The sequence below is a fragment of the Lutjanus erythropterus genome, chromosome 18, assembly GCF_056507025.1.
Source record: "Lutjanus erythropterus isolate fLutEry1 chromosome 18, fLutEry1.hap2, whole genome shotgun sequence".
Classification (NCBI taxonomy): Eukaryota; Metazoa; Chordata; class Actinopteri; order Lutjaniformes; family Lutjanidae; genus Lutjanus; species Lutjanus erythropterus.
Genome location: NC_139334.1, coordinates 4,793,861 through 4,811,165, shown reverse-complemented (window position 1 = coordinate 4,811,165; position 17,305 = coordinate 4,793,861). Strand labels below are relative to the sequence as shown.

The window sequence follows — 17,305 nt, the reverse complement described above, 5'->3', positions numbered from 1 at the left end:
GTGTGTGTGTCTGGGCGTGTGACCGTCAGCACTGTAATACTCACAGTTACATTTACAGAATGCTGCACAGATGTTTACATTCCAGCAGCACCCTTGTTTATATTTCACTGTGCATTTATTCCTAACTTAACTACTTGTGTGTGTAGGGCAAATACCATTTAGCAAATGTGCACTGTTAAGAACAAAAGCAATATCTCAGCTATCTTACTGATTTTACAGGTTATAAAAAATGCATATATTTTATTATCCCTGCAGGTTTAAGCCTGAAGGGGATCATGCAATCACCCCCACGTGTATGTGAGTGAGTGAGCTAATCTTGGATAACCACCAAACCAACCAGACTATTTTTTTGCACATACATTACTATATGCTGAAGGATATCTGTGCTTTTACAATTTCAGAAAAACTTGAAATTGACTTTTATGTTTTTATAGGCAGAGGCATTGTGTTTTCAGGTCGTCCCAATCTGGTGAAGAAAATATCTCAAGAACACCTCGAGGAAATTTCTTCAAAGCTGGACTCAGAGATAAACTGATTCAATTTTGGTGGTCAAAGGTCACTGTGACTTCACTAAACATATTTCAGGCAAGAAACTCAAGAATTCACTTGATAATTCTGACTAAATTACTCACGGGATAAAGTGATGAAGTGATGACATTTTGTATCCAAAAGGTCAAAGGTCACTGTGACATCATAATGTCCAGCTATCTATCAATCCTCTGTACTCCTCTTTAAAAAAAATGTCTCTAAGTGAAGGCAGTATGTTTCTCACTGGAAATTATTCACTGGAATCACACATGGATAATGAGAACTTCCATTTTGAAAAAAAAAAAAAAAAAAATACACTTAATACCTTTTACTAAACTGGCTGAAAGTTACTGGTCACCATAGTGGTAAATTCTATATCAAATTCCTTCACCACATATATGAGTCTGGACAGACATGTAAACAACTGTAAGGTAGTGATTCTGTTTTTTGACTGCTTTGTTTTATACAGCTGACTTCTCAGTCTTCCTAACCGTCCACTAGGGGCTGCAAGTGATCAACAACTGCTTCAGTTTGACATCTTGTTTCAGTTAGGGACAATTTATGTGGGAACTCTACTGAGTGCAGTTTTCTTGTTATTTATTTATGATAAAAGAATTATACAAGCTGAGGTTAAGGTCACACTGTGGGTGTCCTCTGCAGAATGTGCCTCCTATTTGGGGACCACTCTAGAGGACAGTTTATCTCAGTTTGTCCATTGGAAGGACATCTTAGAGGGCAGTTTATCATGTTTTCTTGGACACTGGGCCACTCTAGATGGTATTTGTCATAGAGGCTTCCAAGAGGGCACCTTAAATGTGTTTTTTATAACATGGGGGCACCAGAAAGGCTCCGTCCACCAGTGTCATATCCTTTCACACAATAAGAGGCCATTCTTGGAGACAATTTCTAGAGCCCAACCTAGCTGAATAATTAAAACATTGTCAACCAAGTTTAGCAAACAGTGATATCATTAAGCTGGTTTGAGTAAAGCTGAGCTAAAATTATTTGACTCAGTTTAATAACATTTTTTTATGGAGTGTAAATGTTTCATCTATGACAATCAACACAATAAATTCAGATGCAAACAAGGAAGTGTCACTGTGCTTAAACCATTTATTTTGCACTACAAACCCTTTGACATGTCTGGACTTCACTTTTCTTAACACTGCAGATAATTCAATCAAAATTTGAACAGTATTGATTATTCAGGTCATGCACATATTTTGTGCATAAGTTGATTGATTGATCGATCTACTTATATATTGATTCTATATATATGTTTTTGTAAAGCAGAGTGGTAGATTACTGAATTACTATGAAGTCATCAAAAGCATCACAGTGTTACTGCGAAGAAACATTCAGGACCGTCCGGATGCTGCGGGACAAAAATAAAAAAGAAGTGAGCCGACCTGCACTTGTTGATTTATCTGTGTTGTTGCTGGGTCATAAATGGTGGAGAAAGTATCAAAGTGTAAACCTACCATTTGCCGTGTTTCATCAGGTCAATGGCATCATTGACCTGGTCCAAAGTCATATTGTGAGTGATGAACTCATCCAGCTTTATCTTCTTGTCCATGTAGGCTTTGACCATCGGAGGCACACCATCTCTACCCTTAAAGCCTATGGCGCAAAGATAAAGATAAAAGCACTGAGTCTTATCCAGAATAGATCTAGCTGGAGAATTGCTGAACAAAGCTACATTTTTGTTTTAATAAAGTAATTTTTCCGGCTTTATCACTGAATAATGTATTACCTATGACAGAAATACACTTGCAGGCATTAGAAAAGTTTGGATTAAAGAGCAGTGCACCTTGTGATGATCTCAAATGCACATGGCAAGTTTCAGCCACCCAGCCAGATCAGCCGGACCAAGCACCGCCAAGAGTTGTGTGACCACCTCAGGAGGAGCCATACTAACCCAGCTTGGACTATAAGGCTGCTCCTGGCTGACCTCCTGACCAGGAAAATAACATGGACGGAGTGGAGCAACAGGAAATCAGAGACTGCTGTGCCCACATCTGACAGAGACCTGATCCACAACGTCCTGGATCAAACACTTGACAGGTGTGTTCTGAGCTGACAGCCCAAAGTAACTTATTACTCTAAATTAAAGTAACTGGCAACATGTATTACATTACATTTTGAAAGCAACTTGCCCAACACTGGTTATCAGAACATATTTGTCTCACCGCCAAACACAGAGCCCTTCCATGTGCGTCCAGCGATGAGCTGAATGGGTAAGGTAGAAACTTCTTGCAAGTTGTTCCAGCCAACAATCACGCTGACACCCCAGGCTGGCACACAAGACTCCAAGGCGCTGCGCTAGATGGAGAAACAACTCAAAGTCAGTGGGCTTGTAACCAGAAGGGTGAAGGTCCGAATCTCTGGCCAAGCTGAGAAGCTGTTGATTTGGCAACTTAATGAATGACATTCAGCTCTTCTTCAGTAATTCTTACTGGGAAAAAAGTATGTGAGCTCAGTTGACTTAAATCAGAATAAAGGTTGTTGTAGTAATAGTAAGGTAACAACTGTTCTTACCATGACTCCCACGTTCCCAACACACTCCAGGGAGAAGTCCACTCCTCCGCCGGTCATCTCAGCCAGAACTTCATTGATGGGTTTATTGTGATCCTTGGGGTTGACGAAGTCGGTCGCACCAAACACCTTGGCCTTCTCAAACTTGTCTGGATTGATGTCAACAGCGATGATCCTCTTGGCTCCTGCAGCCTTGCAGCCCATGACTGCAGCCAAACCCACAGCTCCCAGGCCAAACACAGCACATGTGGAGTCCGGTTCAACCTAAAGTAGAACAGAGCCTTCACTGAACTTCAGGTTGGACCTCCATCCAGTAATAATGAATGGAAAGGTTTTATGTCCCATGATGAGTTACACACTTTCCAATCTGGACAAGAATCTTAAATGAAAAATCTTTTGTCATAAAAATGACTAAGTTTATTGGAAAATAAAGCTGTTTTCAACAGTCAGATATACTGTACACACCTTAGCAGTGTTAACTGCTGCTCCAAATCCTGTGCTGATCCCGCAGCCAATGAGACAGACCTTATCCAGCGGGGCAGCGGGGTCGACCTTGGCCACACACAGCTTGTGAACCACAGTGTACTCAGAGAAAGTACTGGTTCCTGCAAACTGCAGCACCTTCTTGCCCTTACAGGTCAGCCTGGAGTCAAGTGGTGCCATCTCTTGCAGACGAAAATTGTGCCTAAACAAGATAATTTTTTTAAGATAAAAAACAAAATTTGAGAGCTGCTCTTATCTTATATTTCAGGGTTCACTAAAAAAAAAAACATACAAAGATTTAAAGTATATGTCCTCTGGTGTTATCAGACAGCACCTAAAATTATTACACTGACAGAGACATGTTGAATAAAATGTTTCCACAAAATAAGAACTACACAAACCAAACAAAGTTGTCAATCAAATGAAAACTGAGTGGATGGCAGGTGATGAGTGCTTACTGAGCTCACCATGCTGCCTCACACTGGTTGTTGTGTGGGCTCTTACAGAAGCGACATTCTTTACACTGGTAGACAAACACAGGGACAACTTTGTCTCCTGAAAGACAAAATCAATGACATGTGACAGTCAAATCAATTTTAGGCCAACTTTTACAATAGAGTATAAAAATATCAGCTGAATGTCACAAACATGCCTCAGTTTGCTTAAGTCATACACCTCCACTAATACCCCTGGCTGCCATCTTTACAATCCTGTGAATGTACAGATTAAATTATTGCATGTCACGGCAACACAACCCTGGAAAACTTGGCATACGCTTGTCTAGGGCTTCCAGGTTGCCTGTGCATGTATAAATCAACAAGAAAACCGAGTGTTTAGCTGCCAGGCTAACAGTAATGTATGTTGGCCCACCGGTTTCTTCTCTGCTAAGGCCTCTCCCCATTATCTCACTTAATTACTCTGGCATGCCAACACCTGCTGTGTGACTAGGTAAGCCCACTCCCGAGCCTGAAAGCCATGTACGATGGCAAATAGGGAGACAGTGTGCCATGGGAGGAACATAAATCAGCAAACTTAACAAACTCTGTCCAGCACCATAGGCATGATGGGAGATGTGGCCCAGTCTGTCACTAGTATCTACTGTATTTTGACCTACATTGCAAATCAGAACAGAGAACTAGAGAGCAGCCCACTCTGCTCTGCCTAGGTTGCAAAACATAGATAAATATATTTATGCAGTGTCTTTTTATCAGGCATCAACCTCATGTTTACACACGAATTGGAATAGCAGTGCAAATATACCGTTCAGGACACCGTATAGGCAGACGCCAGTATAAAAATGTTGTAACATTCGAAACTGACCTGGCTGACATTCAGTGACTCCAGGACCAACGCTCTCTACAATCCCAGCTGCCTCGTGGCCAAGGACTGTTGGGAAGCCATCTTTGTGCATATTCTCAAAAAGGTGGTACAGGTCAGAATGGCACACCGCAGTCGCCACAATCTGCACCGGAGAGAGAAACCAAACAATGAAAACAGAATGGGGTCTGATGAGGGTTCAGCAGTATGAGCAACACCCTCGTATTATATTGCCACTTTAATTTAGTGTTAATATCAATACACATCACTAAAAGATGTGTAAGAGAGTAACACAGTATGTGAACATGTGTGTTCTGATAGTGGACGTCTCTCACCTTGATGCGGACCTCGTTGGCCTGTGGTGGGGCGACCTCGATCTCCTCAATCACCAGAGGCTTGTTGGGCTCCCAGGCCACCGCCGCCTTGCATTTGATGACCTAGAGGGCAGTGACACCACATGAGACCACCCAGCATGAGCTATGACAAATACTACTGGGGACTATCATTACTATACTATACTATAGGGATTAAAGGTCTCAGGCACCATCCCCAATTTCAGATTTATAAGTGATGTAATACTCCGGTGTATAATCATAAAACATTTCACACATTTCCCCTCTTTCCTCTGGGGCAATCTTTCAGGCTTACATTGATAGTTGGAAGGGTTTCCAAAAACAGCTAGAGGCCCAGACTGACTGCATAGTTTCAAACTGTGTGTGAAGTCAGATCAGGACATGAGAAGTTTAACTGAGGCCAATGCACAGCGAAGAGAGAGAGAGAATGTAAGAGACAGAAAAAAAGGGTATTTTAAGCTAATGCTAACCCAAAACTTAGCTGTAACATATATATCTGTACCCAGATATACAGTAAAATACTGCACAAGAAGGCACTGAAACATTTATTTAGAGTGTCATCAGGTATCAACTTGGTATTACACCCAGGGATGGAAAGAATAATATACTTAAGTAAAAGTACTGTTACTTAAAAACAAGACAATCAGATATTACTGCATATGTTTCAGCTGAGTGCAGAGCATCTCTTCTCTCAAACATATTATGTGACACAGAATATATGAAAAAAAAAAAAATCCTGAACAAATAAACTATAACTGTAACTACTACTATAACTATGAGTACTCAGATGTTAAATTATACTTACCTTACCAGCTGTGGCCATTTTTGCTGTAGAGATGAGAGAGTTGCAGAGTTATGTGAGGACTTCAGTTGTATGGCAGGGGTGAGGAGGAGATTATATATTTCAGCAGTACTTTGGCAAACCTTCAGATGGGCAGGGACTTGCTATTGCTTCTCTGAATTGTCCTCGTGACTCAAATATATGCAACAGATGTGGAGCCGGTGCATTATAATCAAGCAGCAACCACCAAAATAAAACATAACTTTCAGATCACCGTCAGACTTTGATTAGCTAGATTCTTGCTGAGTCAGATTAAAAGATATGTAGCTGCTCTTTAGCTTAGTATAAAGGCTGGAAACAGTTAGCCTAGCTCTACTCAGTCAACACTGTCACACTGTCAGCGCCAGATTCATTAGCCATTGGACTGGTTTTGGGCTCGTTGCATCAGGTAGACCTGACAACCCTGGAAGGTGACAGCTGTGGTTGTCTCTCTTAGTACTCCCTTTTATTTAAGGGTAGCTATTGCTGCATACTGTACGGATTTGAGACTGGTAGATCTTCTTGTCTACCCTAACAGCAAGAAAGCAAATGTGCTTTTTTCCCAAAGCTATCTGGCCATGGCATGAGGCATAATTAATGCTGATAATGTTTAATAAAGTAAATGAAAATTCACACTACAGACAAAATTGAAATCTAATCATGACCAAATATCTGACTCCTCACTAGTCTCTCCTGCCACAGTGTATTAAAAGCAATGATATACACCTTATTTCTTATGTATGTCAAACAGTACATAAAAATAAGCAAAATGTATGTTATACAAAAAAACTATATTATTATGCTATAATTATGTTATAATCTATATATCTCTGCAGTAATGACATCATTAGGAAATGGGAATTCGTCTTTCCAGAGAGCGTGATTTGGTGTAGCTGTATCATTGTCTGTGTGGACAAACAGTAGACCTCTACGTTCTGTGCAGTGCCAGAGACATGTTGTGACAATGAAAAGAATGAAAGGGTGTGACAGTTTGTCAGAAATCAGGAGAAATACAATAGAGGAGTGATCCCAGGAGGAAATAGGGAGAAGGCGGTGAAAACTGGGAGTCTCCTGGAAAAATGAGGAAGGTTGGCAAGTATATCCAGACTTATAGCAGAATATGTGGAGCCAGACCTTCCTCTACTTTTAAAAACTGAAGATAAATCTAGCCATGTAAGACTAGAGTGGGCAGTGTTCTTCTTCTTATTTCCATTTCTTTTCTCTCTCTTTTTCTCTCAGTCTCTTCATCTTGCCCTGTATCTCTTTCCTTCCCAAAGCTGAGCTATGATTGACAGTCTTTTCTTTTTCGTGCGTGTCAGCAAAGAAAGGGTCAATTGATGTTATATGTAAATGTTACCAGCCGCCGCAGAGACAATCTTGTAATGAAAGAAATATACAATATATAGGGGGTATCTGATTTTAATATGAATTTCAACCCTTTACGCAAACTGAATTTTAAGCAATGCACTTTAAAGCAATTTTTGTTGAAAGTTGATCCATCTGCTTTTGAATGGATGGAATTAGATGGAACATTAGCTGGCCAGCTAGTTCATATTTGGGTGAATGTCTGCATTACAGACTGTGATTGCTGTAAGGCCTAATGCTGTCAGGGCTAACACTGCACAGGCTGATCTGGCCTCTACCTAACCTTAAACATCCAGAGGGCAAAAATTGTGGCCAGAAGGTTATTTTATGACATCTCCTCCACCTTTCATACTATGAAAGTCTGCAGGCAGGAGGCTTAGCTGTGGGCTGTGCACAGCATAATGAGATGGATATTTGGTTTTATAACCAAAAAACATGGTGCTATTTTAACATATGCTGTTCTGTATACATTCTGAACACCAACATTTGTCTTGGCTCTCTATTCATTCTATTTTTACTTGTTTTGATACTTTATTTTTGAAAAGACACAATTCACAACTTACACACACTACAGGATATGTGTTATTTATTTCAGCTTTTTATGACATTATCTTTGACACACCATCTGTCTTGATCTCACTGAATGTCAGTGTGGAATTTGTTTTACAGTTTTAACCTGGAAAAATGAAATTTACAACCTGCAAAACAAATTTACCCTTGAAGAGCAATTTGTAAAATATGGCCACTTTTTAAAGGTCACTCCAAACCGATAGATGGCAACATATCACCTGAGTTACTAACCGCTAACTGCTGCTTCCTATAGTCTCCGCTGTAACTATCTTTGGCTCTAGCTACTAGCTACTAGCGGCCACTGGCTCAGTTAGCCATGTAGCTAGTGGAAACAAGAATATTTCCACATCTATTGCAGTGGATTTAGGATTTATTTTCAACCAAACTGGATTAGGTGATTGTTGGGATAGTGGAAAGACAAACCAAGATGTTTTTGGTACGATTTATTTTGTTTCCCTTGAGTTTGATTAGGTGTGTTTTACGATGAGTTAACAAGTTAGTTTGATATACCTTTGATATAACATAAGAAATGTTATTTCTTCAAATGCTGTTGATGATGTTGTTCAGTCGTTGAATGTCTTAAAGAAAGCTAAAGATTGATAAATAGCCATCATAATGGATTTATTTTAGAGTCCTCGAAAAGACACTGCAGTTAAAAGCAACATTACAAAGCATCTGAAATGGATCTGGATCCACCAGAGTGGATGTTCAAGGCACAAAGGTAACACTATTGTTAGCCTTTGCTTAGTTTACTTTGCGGCTAATCCCCTTCATTCTTCTGGCAGATGGGAAATAACAGACAGACTGACAACAAGACAGACTTTGACCTTTTTTGCCCCCTTGTGCAGACATGTTGCAACAACAGGGATCCTCAACCAACACATAGGCAAATACTTGGAAAGGAGTCCTACAAGAGTCACACAGAACTCTCCAGTGTCTTCTGTTTTGTCTTTTACAGATTGTAAAACAGTGTGACTGTGACTCTTTTACAGTTATTTTATTAGAACTAGTATTCCAATAAATAGCTAGATAGATTCACCCTGCCCTTGATATCCTTCCTGTAGTACTGTAAACACTCCCGCTGCACCATAAACACTGGGCCGAGCAGTGGAAAAATCCTAACAATCCTTCCAGTTTTTCGTATCCAGAACAGCTTAAATTAATTTCAAAAAGTTGCTGAGAATGCATGTAGTTAGCTTGCTTAGCCTTCCTGCAGTTGCCAGGCTGTTTCACAACTGGCCTCTCACACCCAAGTTAAGGTTTAGTGCAGAGTGCTTATCAAAGTTCGCACCAATCACAAAGACAGGCCCTGCCTGTGTGGGCCATATAAACCCGCTCTGCTGATCTTTCCACTGTGTACAATGCTCATTTCCTCCCTCTTATCTTTTCACAGGGGTGAAATGAGTGTAGTGACATAAAAGTGCAGTATAAGACATTTATACAGTTTGTTTCTTCATAGGAATAATAACTTAAGACTGTTCCAACAGGGATTTAGAATCAAGAAATATAGTTTGCCAATATATATTTCAGTTTGAGTTAAATTAGATTACAGTTTGGATTAAATGCTTTAGTACACGCTACAGCCTGTATTGTTGTTTTTTCATTGTGGTCGCACTAATTGTGAAAGATTGAATCTAGGTAACCACAGTAAATCTAGTGTGTGTAAACATGAGCGAGGATAAGGACTTTAAATTGATACAACTGCAATTCTCAGCTTCTATAACAGAGAGCAATCATAAACTGCAATTTCAACATCAGCAGTTATTAGGTAGTTATTTTGTATCATTTCATTTAGTGTGCCTGTTGTTTACCTGCAATATCCTTTCCTTTATTAGAAATTCTTCAAGAAACAGGCACAAGCACTGCTCGGGGACAAATCCCAGAGCCCGTCCTAGCAGAATAATTACAATGCTGTCTACCAAGTTAAACAAACGTTGATAGGATTTAGATGGTTTGAGTAAATCTGAGCTTAAACTATTTGACGGACTATTAAAACATAGTGTAATGGAGCATTCAAAGACATGACAGACACTGCTGTGTCTTTGACATACAACACAATGAAACCAGAACACAAACAAGGAAGCCACAGAACCCATCTGTTTAGACCTTTTATTCTGCTCTATAAACACTTTGGAATGGTTAGCTTTTCCTTATATGAACTCTGCAGATGTTTTTCACAATCTGCACATAATTCACTGAATGTTCCAGGTCAGGCAGATATTCATAATATTTTTGTATACCAGAGTGGAAGATTACTGAATTACTTTGGCGTCATCAAACGCATCACAGTGGTCTTATTGTGGAGAAACATGCAGGACTGTCCGGATGCTGTGGGACAAAAATATCAAAGATGTGAGCAGACCTGCACCTGTTAATTTATCTGTGTTGTTGAGTCATGAATGGTGGAGAAAGTGCAGGAGGAGCGTAAACCTACCATTTGCCGTGTTTCATCAGTTCAATGGCATCATTGACTTGGTCCAGAGTCATGTTATGAGTGATGAACTCATCCACCATTATCTTCTTGTCCATGTAGGCTTTGACCATCTGAGGCACAGCATCCCTACCCTTAAAGCCTACGGTGCAAAATGAAAAAAGCATTGAGTCTTATCCAGGATACAACTAACGGGAGAATAGCTGAACATAAGCCCTCAGCCATTTAGTTAGCAGAGACTCCTAGTTTAGGGGTCATATTTGTCTCACCTCCGAAGGCAGAGCCCTTCCATGTGCGTCCAGCGATGAGCTGAACAGGTCGAGCAGAAAAGTCTTCCATGTTTGTCCAGCCAACAATCACGCTGACACCCCAACCTTGCACACAAGATTCCAAGGCACTGCGCTAGAAGGAGAAAGTCATGGGTTTGTAATCAGAAGGTTGCAGGATCAAATACTTGGACTAACTGGGGAACTTTCACAGCCACTGAGTTTCTGCTTGGAAAGAGAGGGTGAGATGAGCAGTTTTTTAGTTGGTTGCAGTCTGCAACCTCACAGCACTACATCCTATGCAATGATCCTTTAATGATTGGCACTCAGCTCCTCTTTGTTAACTGAGCAAATGGGCTCAGGTGACCTTGATTAGAATAAAGGTGATTATTTGACTATTTAGGTAACACCTTTTCATCATTGTTTTGATCCAGATTAAATCAAATCACCCTACCATGACTCCCACATTTCCGACACACTCCAGGGAGAAGTCCACTCCTCCGCCAGTCATCTCAGACAGCACTTGACTGATGGGCTTATTGTGATCCTTGGGGTTGACAAAGTCGGTCGCACCAAACACCTTGGCCTTCTCAAACTTGTCTGGATTGATGTCAACAGCGATGATCCTCTTGGCTCCTGCAGACTTGCAGCCCATGACTGCAGCCAAACCCACAGCTCCCAGGCCAAACACAGCACATGTGGAGTCCGGTTCAACCTAAAGAAAAACAGACTTTGGTCAACATGGTAGTTAGCATTGAACTTCTTAATGCTCCATACAGTAATGATCAATGAAAAAGTTTTGTGCCCCAAAATAAGTGATTATTCTTTCCAGTCTGGGCAAGAATATTAATTCTTCTTTCTCTTCTTTTTTCATAAAGAAAATCCAAGTTATAATAGATAATAATGATTGCATGAAGCAAATATACACACCTTAGCATTGTTAACTGCTGCTCCATATCCTGTGCAGATTGCACAGCCGATGAGACAGACTTTATCCAGAGGGGCAGCAGGGTCAATCTTAGCCACAGCCATCTCGTGAACCACAGTGTACTCAGAGAAAGTACTGGTTCCTGCAAACTGCAGCACACTCTTGCCCTTACAGGTCAGCCTCGAGTCTGATGGTGCCAACCTATCATGATCACCAGTGGACCTGGACCTGGACCAGATTTTTTGATGTAACAAACCCAAAACAAAATTGAGGGCTGTTCTTGTCCTATTAGAGGCTTCACTGAGTACTTGAAATGGGATTCAAATTTTAAAAAATCTATAAATAAACAAATCTCTAGCAAACAAAACAGCAATGGGCTGGACTGTATGAACACATCAAAGAGAAATTAAATGAAAAGTTGGGAATGAACAAAAAATTGAGAGGAAGGCAGGAGATGAGTGTGTATTGAGCTCACCATGCTTGCTCACACTGGTTGGTCTTTGGGCTCTTACAAAAGCGACATTCTCTACACTGGGCAATGAACAGAGGTATAACTTTGTCTCCTGAAAGACAAAAAAAAGTCAAATGAGTTTCAGACCAATTTTAATAATAGAGTAAAAACAGTATTAGCTGAATGACACATATAATAATAGTGAGCTTGAGACTTTGGTCACTGGTAACTTTGCAAAAAGTCAACTATGAATTACTTAAAACAAATATGTATTTCCTTTGAATAACTTTGAATGCAACCCATATGCATTATCTTTGTTAGTAACTAGTAAACTACTTGTGCTCATAGACTATAGATTCTGATTGTTACAGGTGAGCTGTTCACAGTTTTTATACCAACCTTAGCTAAGCTAAACATGTCACAGCTCTATTCTCAACATGTAGATATGATATCAATCTCCTTTTATCTCACCATTAGAAAGAAAGCAAATAAACATATATACTTCAAAACGTAGTACCATTTGAAACTGACCTGGCTGAAGTTCAGTGACTCCAGACCCGACACTCTCTATTATCCCGGCTGCCTCGTGGCCAAGGACTGTTGGGAAGCCAGCTTCAGACTTACTCTCTAAAAGATGGTGCAAGTCCGTATGGCACACTCCAGTGGCCACAATCTGCACCACAGAGTGTAGCCAAACAATTAAAACATTAAAGACAATTTAATGGGAGTGGCTAGTGAGTGTTCAGTCTCAGTGGGTTCAGTGGGTTATGAGCTGCACTAAGAAAGATTTAACAATATACATCTGTGACTACTGCTGTATGATAAAGTGAGACTGCTGCTGAGAAGAGTCAAAGAAACACATGCAGTAGCACACTGTGTCTCCATGTGTGTTCTGGTAGTGGATGTCTCTCACCTTGATGCGGACCTCGTTGGCCTGTGGTGGGGCGACCTCAATCTCCTCAATCACCAGAGGCTTGTTGGGCCCCCAGGCCACTGCTGCCTTGCACTTGATTACCTAGAGTGACACCACATGAAATTATCCAGTGCGAGGTATGACAAATACTGGGGACTGCCGCTGTTAAACCATATTAGGAAGGGTAACCCAGAGGTCTTCAATGAAGCAGTGGTTCAAATCCCATAAGAGAAAGTACCAATTCTGATGACAAGCACTAATGACAGGAATATCTACCTGGACTGTCATAAAGTTGTTGGACTAGAGTGACACGAAAAAACAAAAAAACAAAACAAAAAAGCCCTCACCTGACATGACATGGAGATAGCACTGAGTTCAAATCAATGAGATGCAAGATGCATGACACAGTTCCATGAGACAATTCCTGTGCAAATGACCTACATGTCTGTTCCAAGGCCCCTTCACAGAGTAAAGAAAAATTGTTGCAAGACTTGTTGAAGAAGGGGTGGATCACACCATCATGGCTGCCATATTCATTGCTTGTGGTATGCCTCTATAAGAAAGACGACAGCTTGCAATTCTGTTGCAGCTTCAGTGACTTCAACCACAAGTCACTTCCTGATGGACATTCCATACCAGAGATCAAGGATATGTTGGGTGCATTGGCTGGAAGTGTAAGGCATACCGCCAAGGCTTCCTCGATGAAGTAAGTCACCCTTTGAACTGGATGAGCTCCCATCATAAAGTGTTGAACCAGTTTATTGATGCACTCACAAAACCTACTGTCCTTGGATATCATGACTTTACCCAGCCATGACATTGTGATGCATCTCAGGTTAATTTGGGCACTGTTGTTTCAGCGTTAGCAGCGGAAAATGAGGCTAATAGCGCACGTGAAAAAACAATTCAGATGCTGATGAACTGTCTCGGACATTGATTGATGAGCATTGATTACGTGAGCAACTGTACTGCTGAGGCCAGTCAAGAGGCAATCAGTACATCCATGGAGACTGTGATAGTGGAAAAAGGGAGACCCTTGCCAGGCTATTGTTGCAGACCACTCCACATCCTGAGACTCGAGAAAGACTCGCTCCAGCACAAATCCGCAAGGCTCAGGAGAAGTATGAAATGCTATCCTCTGGATGACGTACCATACACTGCAGTCTCAGAAATCTGAATTAGGCCTGCACAGAACTCAGTGGGGTGAGTTAGAAGCAGACAATCCTGACTCAGACAATGACTGGCCACAGCTGGTGAGACAACAACCCCAGAGGTACTGACTTATAACACATTCAGACAGACGTTCTTGGTACAGAGAGACTGGATATACTGTGTAAATTATCCATACAGCAGAGAGCACTCCATACATTATACTTGGGTATCAGTAGGTGGCAGGTAGGAATTAATTAGCTCTTAGACAAGAAGGACATGAAGATGAAATCTAAATACTACACATGTAAATGTGTAATTAAAATAGTGGTTAAAGTGTTGTAAATGATAATGAAATAATTATCATATATAACACCATTTGTGACAGTAAACTTAATTCTGCAAGTCCATAATAATATTGTGAAATTATTATACTAAAATATATCGTGTACACAATAAACTGTACAGCTTAATAAGGAGCATAAAATCAGTAAAGTAACTTACTATAATGACCCAAAAATATAATGTGTACAGTAACTATGGTTACACTTGTAACATAAAACAGCAACAACGATTGGTTACATTTAGAGAGTGAGCATCTAATGAAATTAAAACATGTTTTAAAAGTTATTGTAAGAACTTTAATAGCATTATTGAGTAATCGTATTGGTACTTGGTATCAGCAAGTACCCAAATGTAATTACTTGTACTAGATCTGAAAAAAGTGGTATTGTTGCATCCCTAATTACAATAGAGGAGATTTATTAGATATTTTATCTTATTTCAGACTGCAAGAGTAACACCAGATGAGAAAAATTCAGAGAATACAAATTTTCTCCCTTCTTTACTTTTCACAGTTATAATAATACTCTCATTATCATTGTATTTGCTGTCTAAATCAATGCCATATCATAAGCAAACCTTTTGCTGTAGGCCAGCACAATATGCATAAATGATTACAAAATTCCATCCATACATAAGCAGGAATGAATTAATAGTAATTAATTAAAACATACTGCACAGGATGGCACTGAAACACTTTTATAGTGTTGTGATTTATGAGTTTGTTGTTACACCATTCTGCGCTGCAGGCACTGAATCCCTCTTACATTCACAAATCTGAAATGTGAACTGCACCCAATACAGTAGCACAATCAATGAAATTTTATGAGATACCATTTCACTTTTTTTTGTTGTTTTGTTTCATTATTGTGTACACCACCCTTGTAATGTGTGTATAAAAATACATCTGCGTAAACATGAGTACCCACATGTTGAATTATACTTACCTTACCAGCTGTGGCCATTTTTGCTGCAGAGATAAGAACAAAAAAGCGAGAGATGAATTATATGAGGACTGCAAGGACAACAGCTGCTGCACATGCATGGGGAGGAGCCAGGAGGATTGTGTAATGCAGCAAAATGGGCAGGGCTTGTTGTGAAGCCTTGAATTCCCTTCAGTCCAAATCTAGGAAACAGATATCGAGCCTGGTCTGAATAAACATGACTGAATGTGAATTTCTTCTGACACAGTAATTGATAAAACAACCATTTTCATATCACCGTCATACTTTCATTAGTTATAGAGACTTGTGTATGTACTTGTGTACTTATGTACTTATGAATGAGAAAAGAATAGTTTTCCATTCCTTGCTGAGTGAGATAAGAGGGCACAAGGTACAAGGTAGATGAATTTTACAGTATAGAGGTTAAATGAGGGCATACACACATGCACGCACACACACACACACACACACACACACACACACACACACACACACACACACACACACACACACATTTTCACAACAGATGAGGAGTGTGTGGAGCAGGCTGGATACAATTTATAAACGGAGATAACATTACATTTAAAACATTTGAAATGATAAATATAAAATTTGAAATTGGCTGCCAAAGACATTTGAGTGGCTGTTAATTTACCTGAGTTCAGTAAAATATCATGTATGTGTAGAAAACAATGTATACACTTCAGTTTTATATAAACTGAACTACATATACTCTGTTAATTAGCCGGCTTTAGAAGGCCTGGTAACCTGATTTTTTTTTTATCTTTGGACAGAGCCAAGTTAGCTGTCTCCACTTGTCCTTAGTCTCTATGCTCAGCTAAAATAACCAGCTCAGGTGCTGGATAAGTTTTGTGGCTGTGCTTAGAAGGGGAGGGAGAGACGAGCTAGATGCCTCTTACATCCTACACACAGGTGGAGGTAATATTAGTAGTGTAAACATTATATTACGATAACAAGCCTACTGTTGTGGCTCAAGGTAAAGTAAGGAGACAGTCACAATAAAGAAGTTACTTTTCTTTTACAACATATGAGTAGAGATTATCACTGTAAAGGTGCAAAATACACCGTGGGGTTGGACGGTGCACACTGAATGCGGAAAAGCCGATAAGTTTCTAGAGGGAGCTGGTCTTTATATGGTGTAGATTAGTAAGATCACTCTGCATTGTACACTGAAATGTCATCATATTGTTATCTGAATGTTTTTTTTTTGTTTTGTTTTTACAAAGCAGCTTCAGCTGGTCTGGTATAACTCATGATAAAAACTCTCTGGACTTTTAACCCATTCAGTGCTGTGGTGGAAGTAGCCTTGATTTAAAAGGATGACAGAAAATGCTTTCTTGCTTTAGCGTTGATGATAGTTTTTACACTTTACTCCTGCACAGGCTCAATACTAGAAGAGTGCACTCGGTAGATTGCAGATCCCCAGCAGGCACCAGGTGGTGAAGCACCTACTGCAATGCCACCACAACTGTCACATGCAATCAGTGGAGATTCGTTGTGTTCCCCCAACATTAACATGACCCCCACATACTGTGTCCCTAGATGAAAGAAGATTTCATACTGAAGTGGTTATTGATCTCTCTGGCAGCTGATTAAGAAGACTGACAATGGTCGTATTAATCAGAGCTGTTAAAAAACAGAATCACTGCCCCGTAGTTGTACGCCTCCACCTCTCAGTCATGTTGCAGTTTACATCTATGTCTGTCCAGACTCATATAATGTACGTTGAGAAGACTTTGATGGCATTTGATAAAAAGTATTACATTTCTTTATTGGCAGAATGGAAGTTCTCAAAATACATGTGTGATTCCGCTGAATAATTTTCATTGAGAAACACGTCTTCACTTAGAGACTGTTTGTACAGAGGGGAACAGAGGACTGATAGAGAG

The 17,305-nt window shown here is 40.1% G+C and overlaps 2 protein-coding genes across 2 annotated transcripts; both read right to left on the bottom strand.

Moving 5' to 3' along the window:
- Nucleotides 1-1,768: 1,768 nt before the first annotated feature.
- On the bottom strand, nucleotides 1,769-6,752 carry LOC146310473 (alcohol dehydrogenase 1-like). The gene is made up of 9 exons (XM_084741766.1): nucleotides 6,022-6,752; nucleotides 5,199-5,300; nucleotides 4,867-5,008; nucleotides 4,014-4,101; nucleotides 3,529-3,748; nucleotides 3,067-3,327; nucleotides 2,718-2,850; nucleotides 2,010-2,148; nucleotides 1,769-1,903 (listed from the first exon to the last, which is right to left on the bottom strand). The coding sequence occupies exons 1-9, from the start codon at nucleotides 6,037-6,039 to the stop codon at nucleotides 1,870-1,872; spliced, it is 1,137 nt and encodes a 378-aa protein (XP_084597892.1). The 5' UTR covers nucleotides 6,040-6,752; the 3' UTR covers nucleotides 1,769-1,869.
- A 3,599-nt stretch (nucleotides 6,753-10,351) lies between these two features.
- LOC146310472 (alcohol dehydrogenase 1-like) lies at nucleotides 10,352-15,501 on the bottom strand. The gene is made up of 8 exons (XM_084741765.1): nucleotides 15,399-15,501; nucleotides 12,961-13,062; nucleotides 12,579-12,720; nucleotides 12,072-12,159; nucleotides 11,599-11,824; nucleotides 11,123-11,383; nucleotides 10,672-10,804; nucleotides 10,352-10,544 (listed from the first exon to the last, which is right to left on the bottom strand). The coding sequence occupies exons 1-8, from the start codon at nucleotides 15,414-15,416 to the stop codon at nucleotides 10,402-10,404; spliced, it is 1,113 nt and encodes a 370-aa protein (XP_084597891.1). The 5' UTR covers nucleotides 15,417-15,501; the 3' UTR covers nucleotides 10,352-10,401.
- Between the last annotated feature and the right edge of the window lie 1,804 nt (nucleotides 15,502-17,305).

Excerpts from the sequence above, each read along its gene's own strand:
- LOC146310472 (XM_084741765.1), bottom strand. Across the intron at positions 11,825-12,071 it reads AACCAGTGTGAGCAAGCATG|GTCCAGGTCCACTGGTGATC; the intron begins GTGAGCTCAATA and ends AATCTGGTCCAG. Across the intron at positions 11,384-11,598 it reads CAGCAGTTAACAATGCTAAG|GTTGAACCGGACTCCACATG; the intron begins GTGTGTATATTT and ends GTTTTTCTTTAG.
- LOC146310473 (XM_084741766.1), bottom strand. Across the intron at positions 2,851-3,066 it reads TTGGGAACGTGGGAGTCATG|CGCAGCGCCTTGGAGTCTTG; the intron begins GTAAGAACAGTT and ends TTCTCCATCTAG. Across the intron at positions 2,149-2,717 it reads GAAGGGCTCTGTGTTTGGCG|GCTTTAAGGGTAGAGATGGT; the intron begins GTGAGACAAATA and ends TTTGCGCCATAG.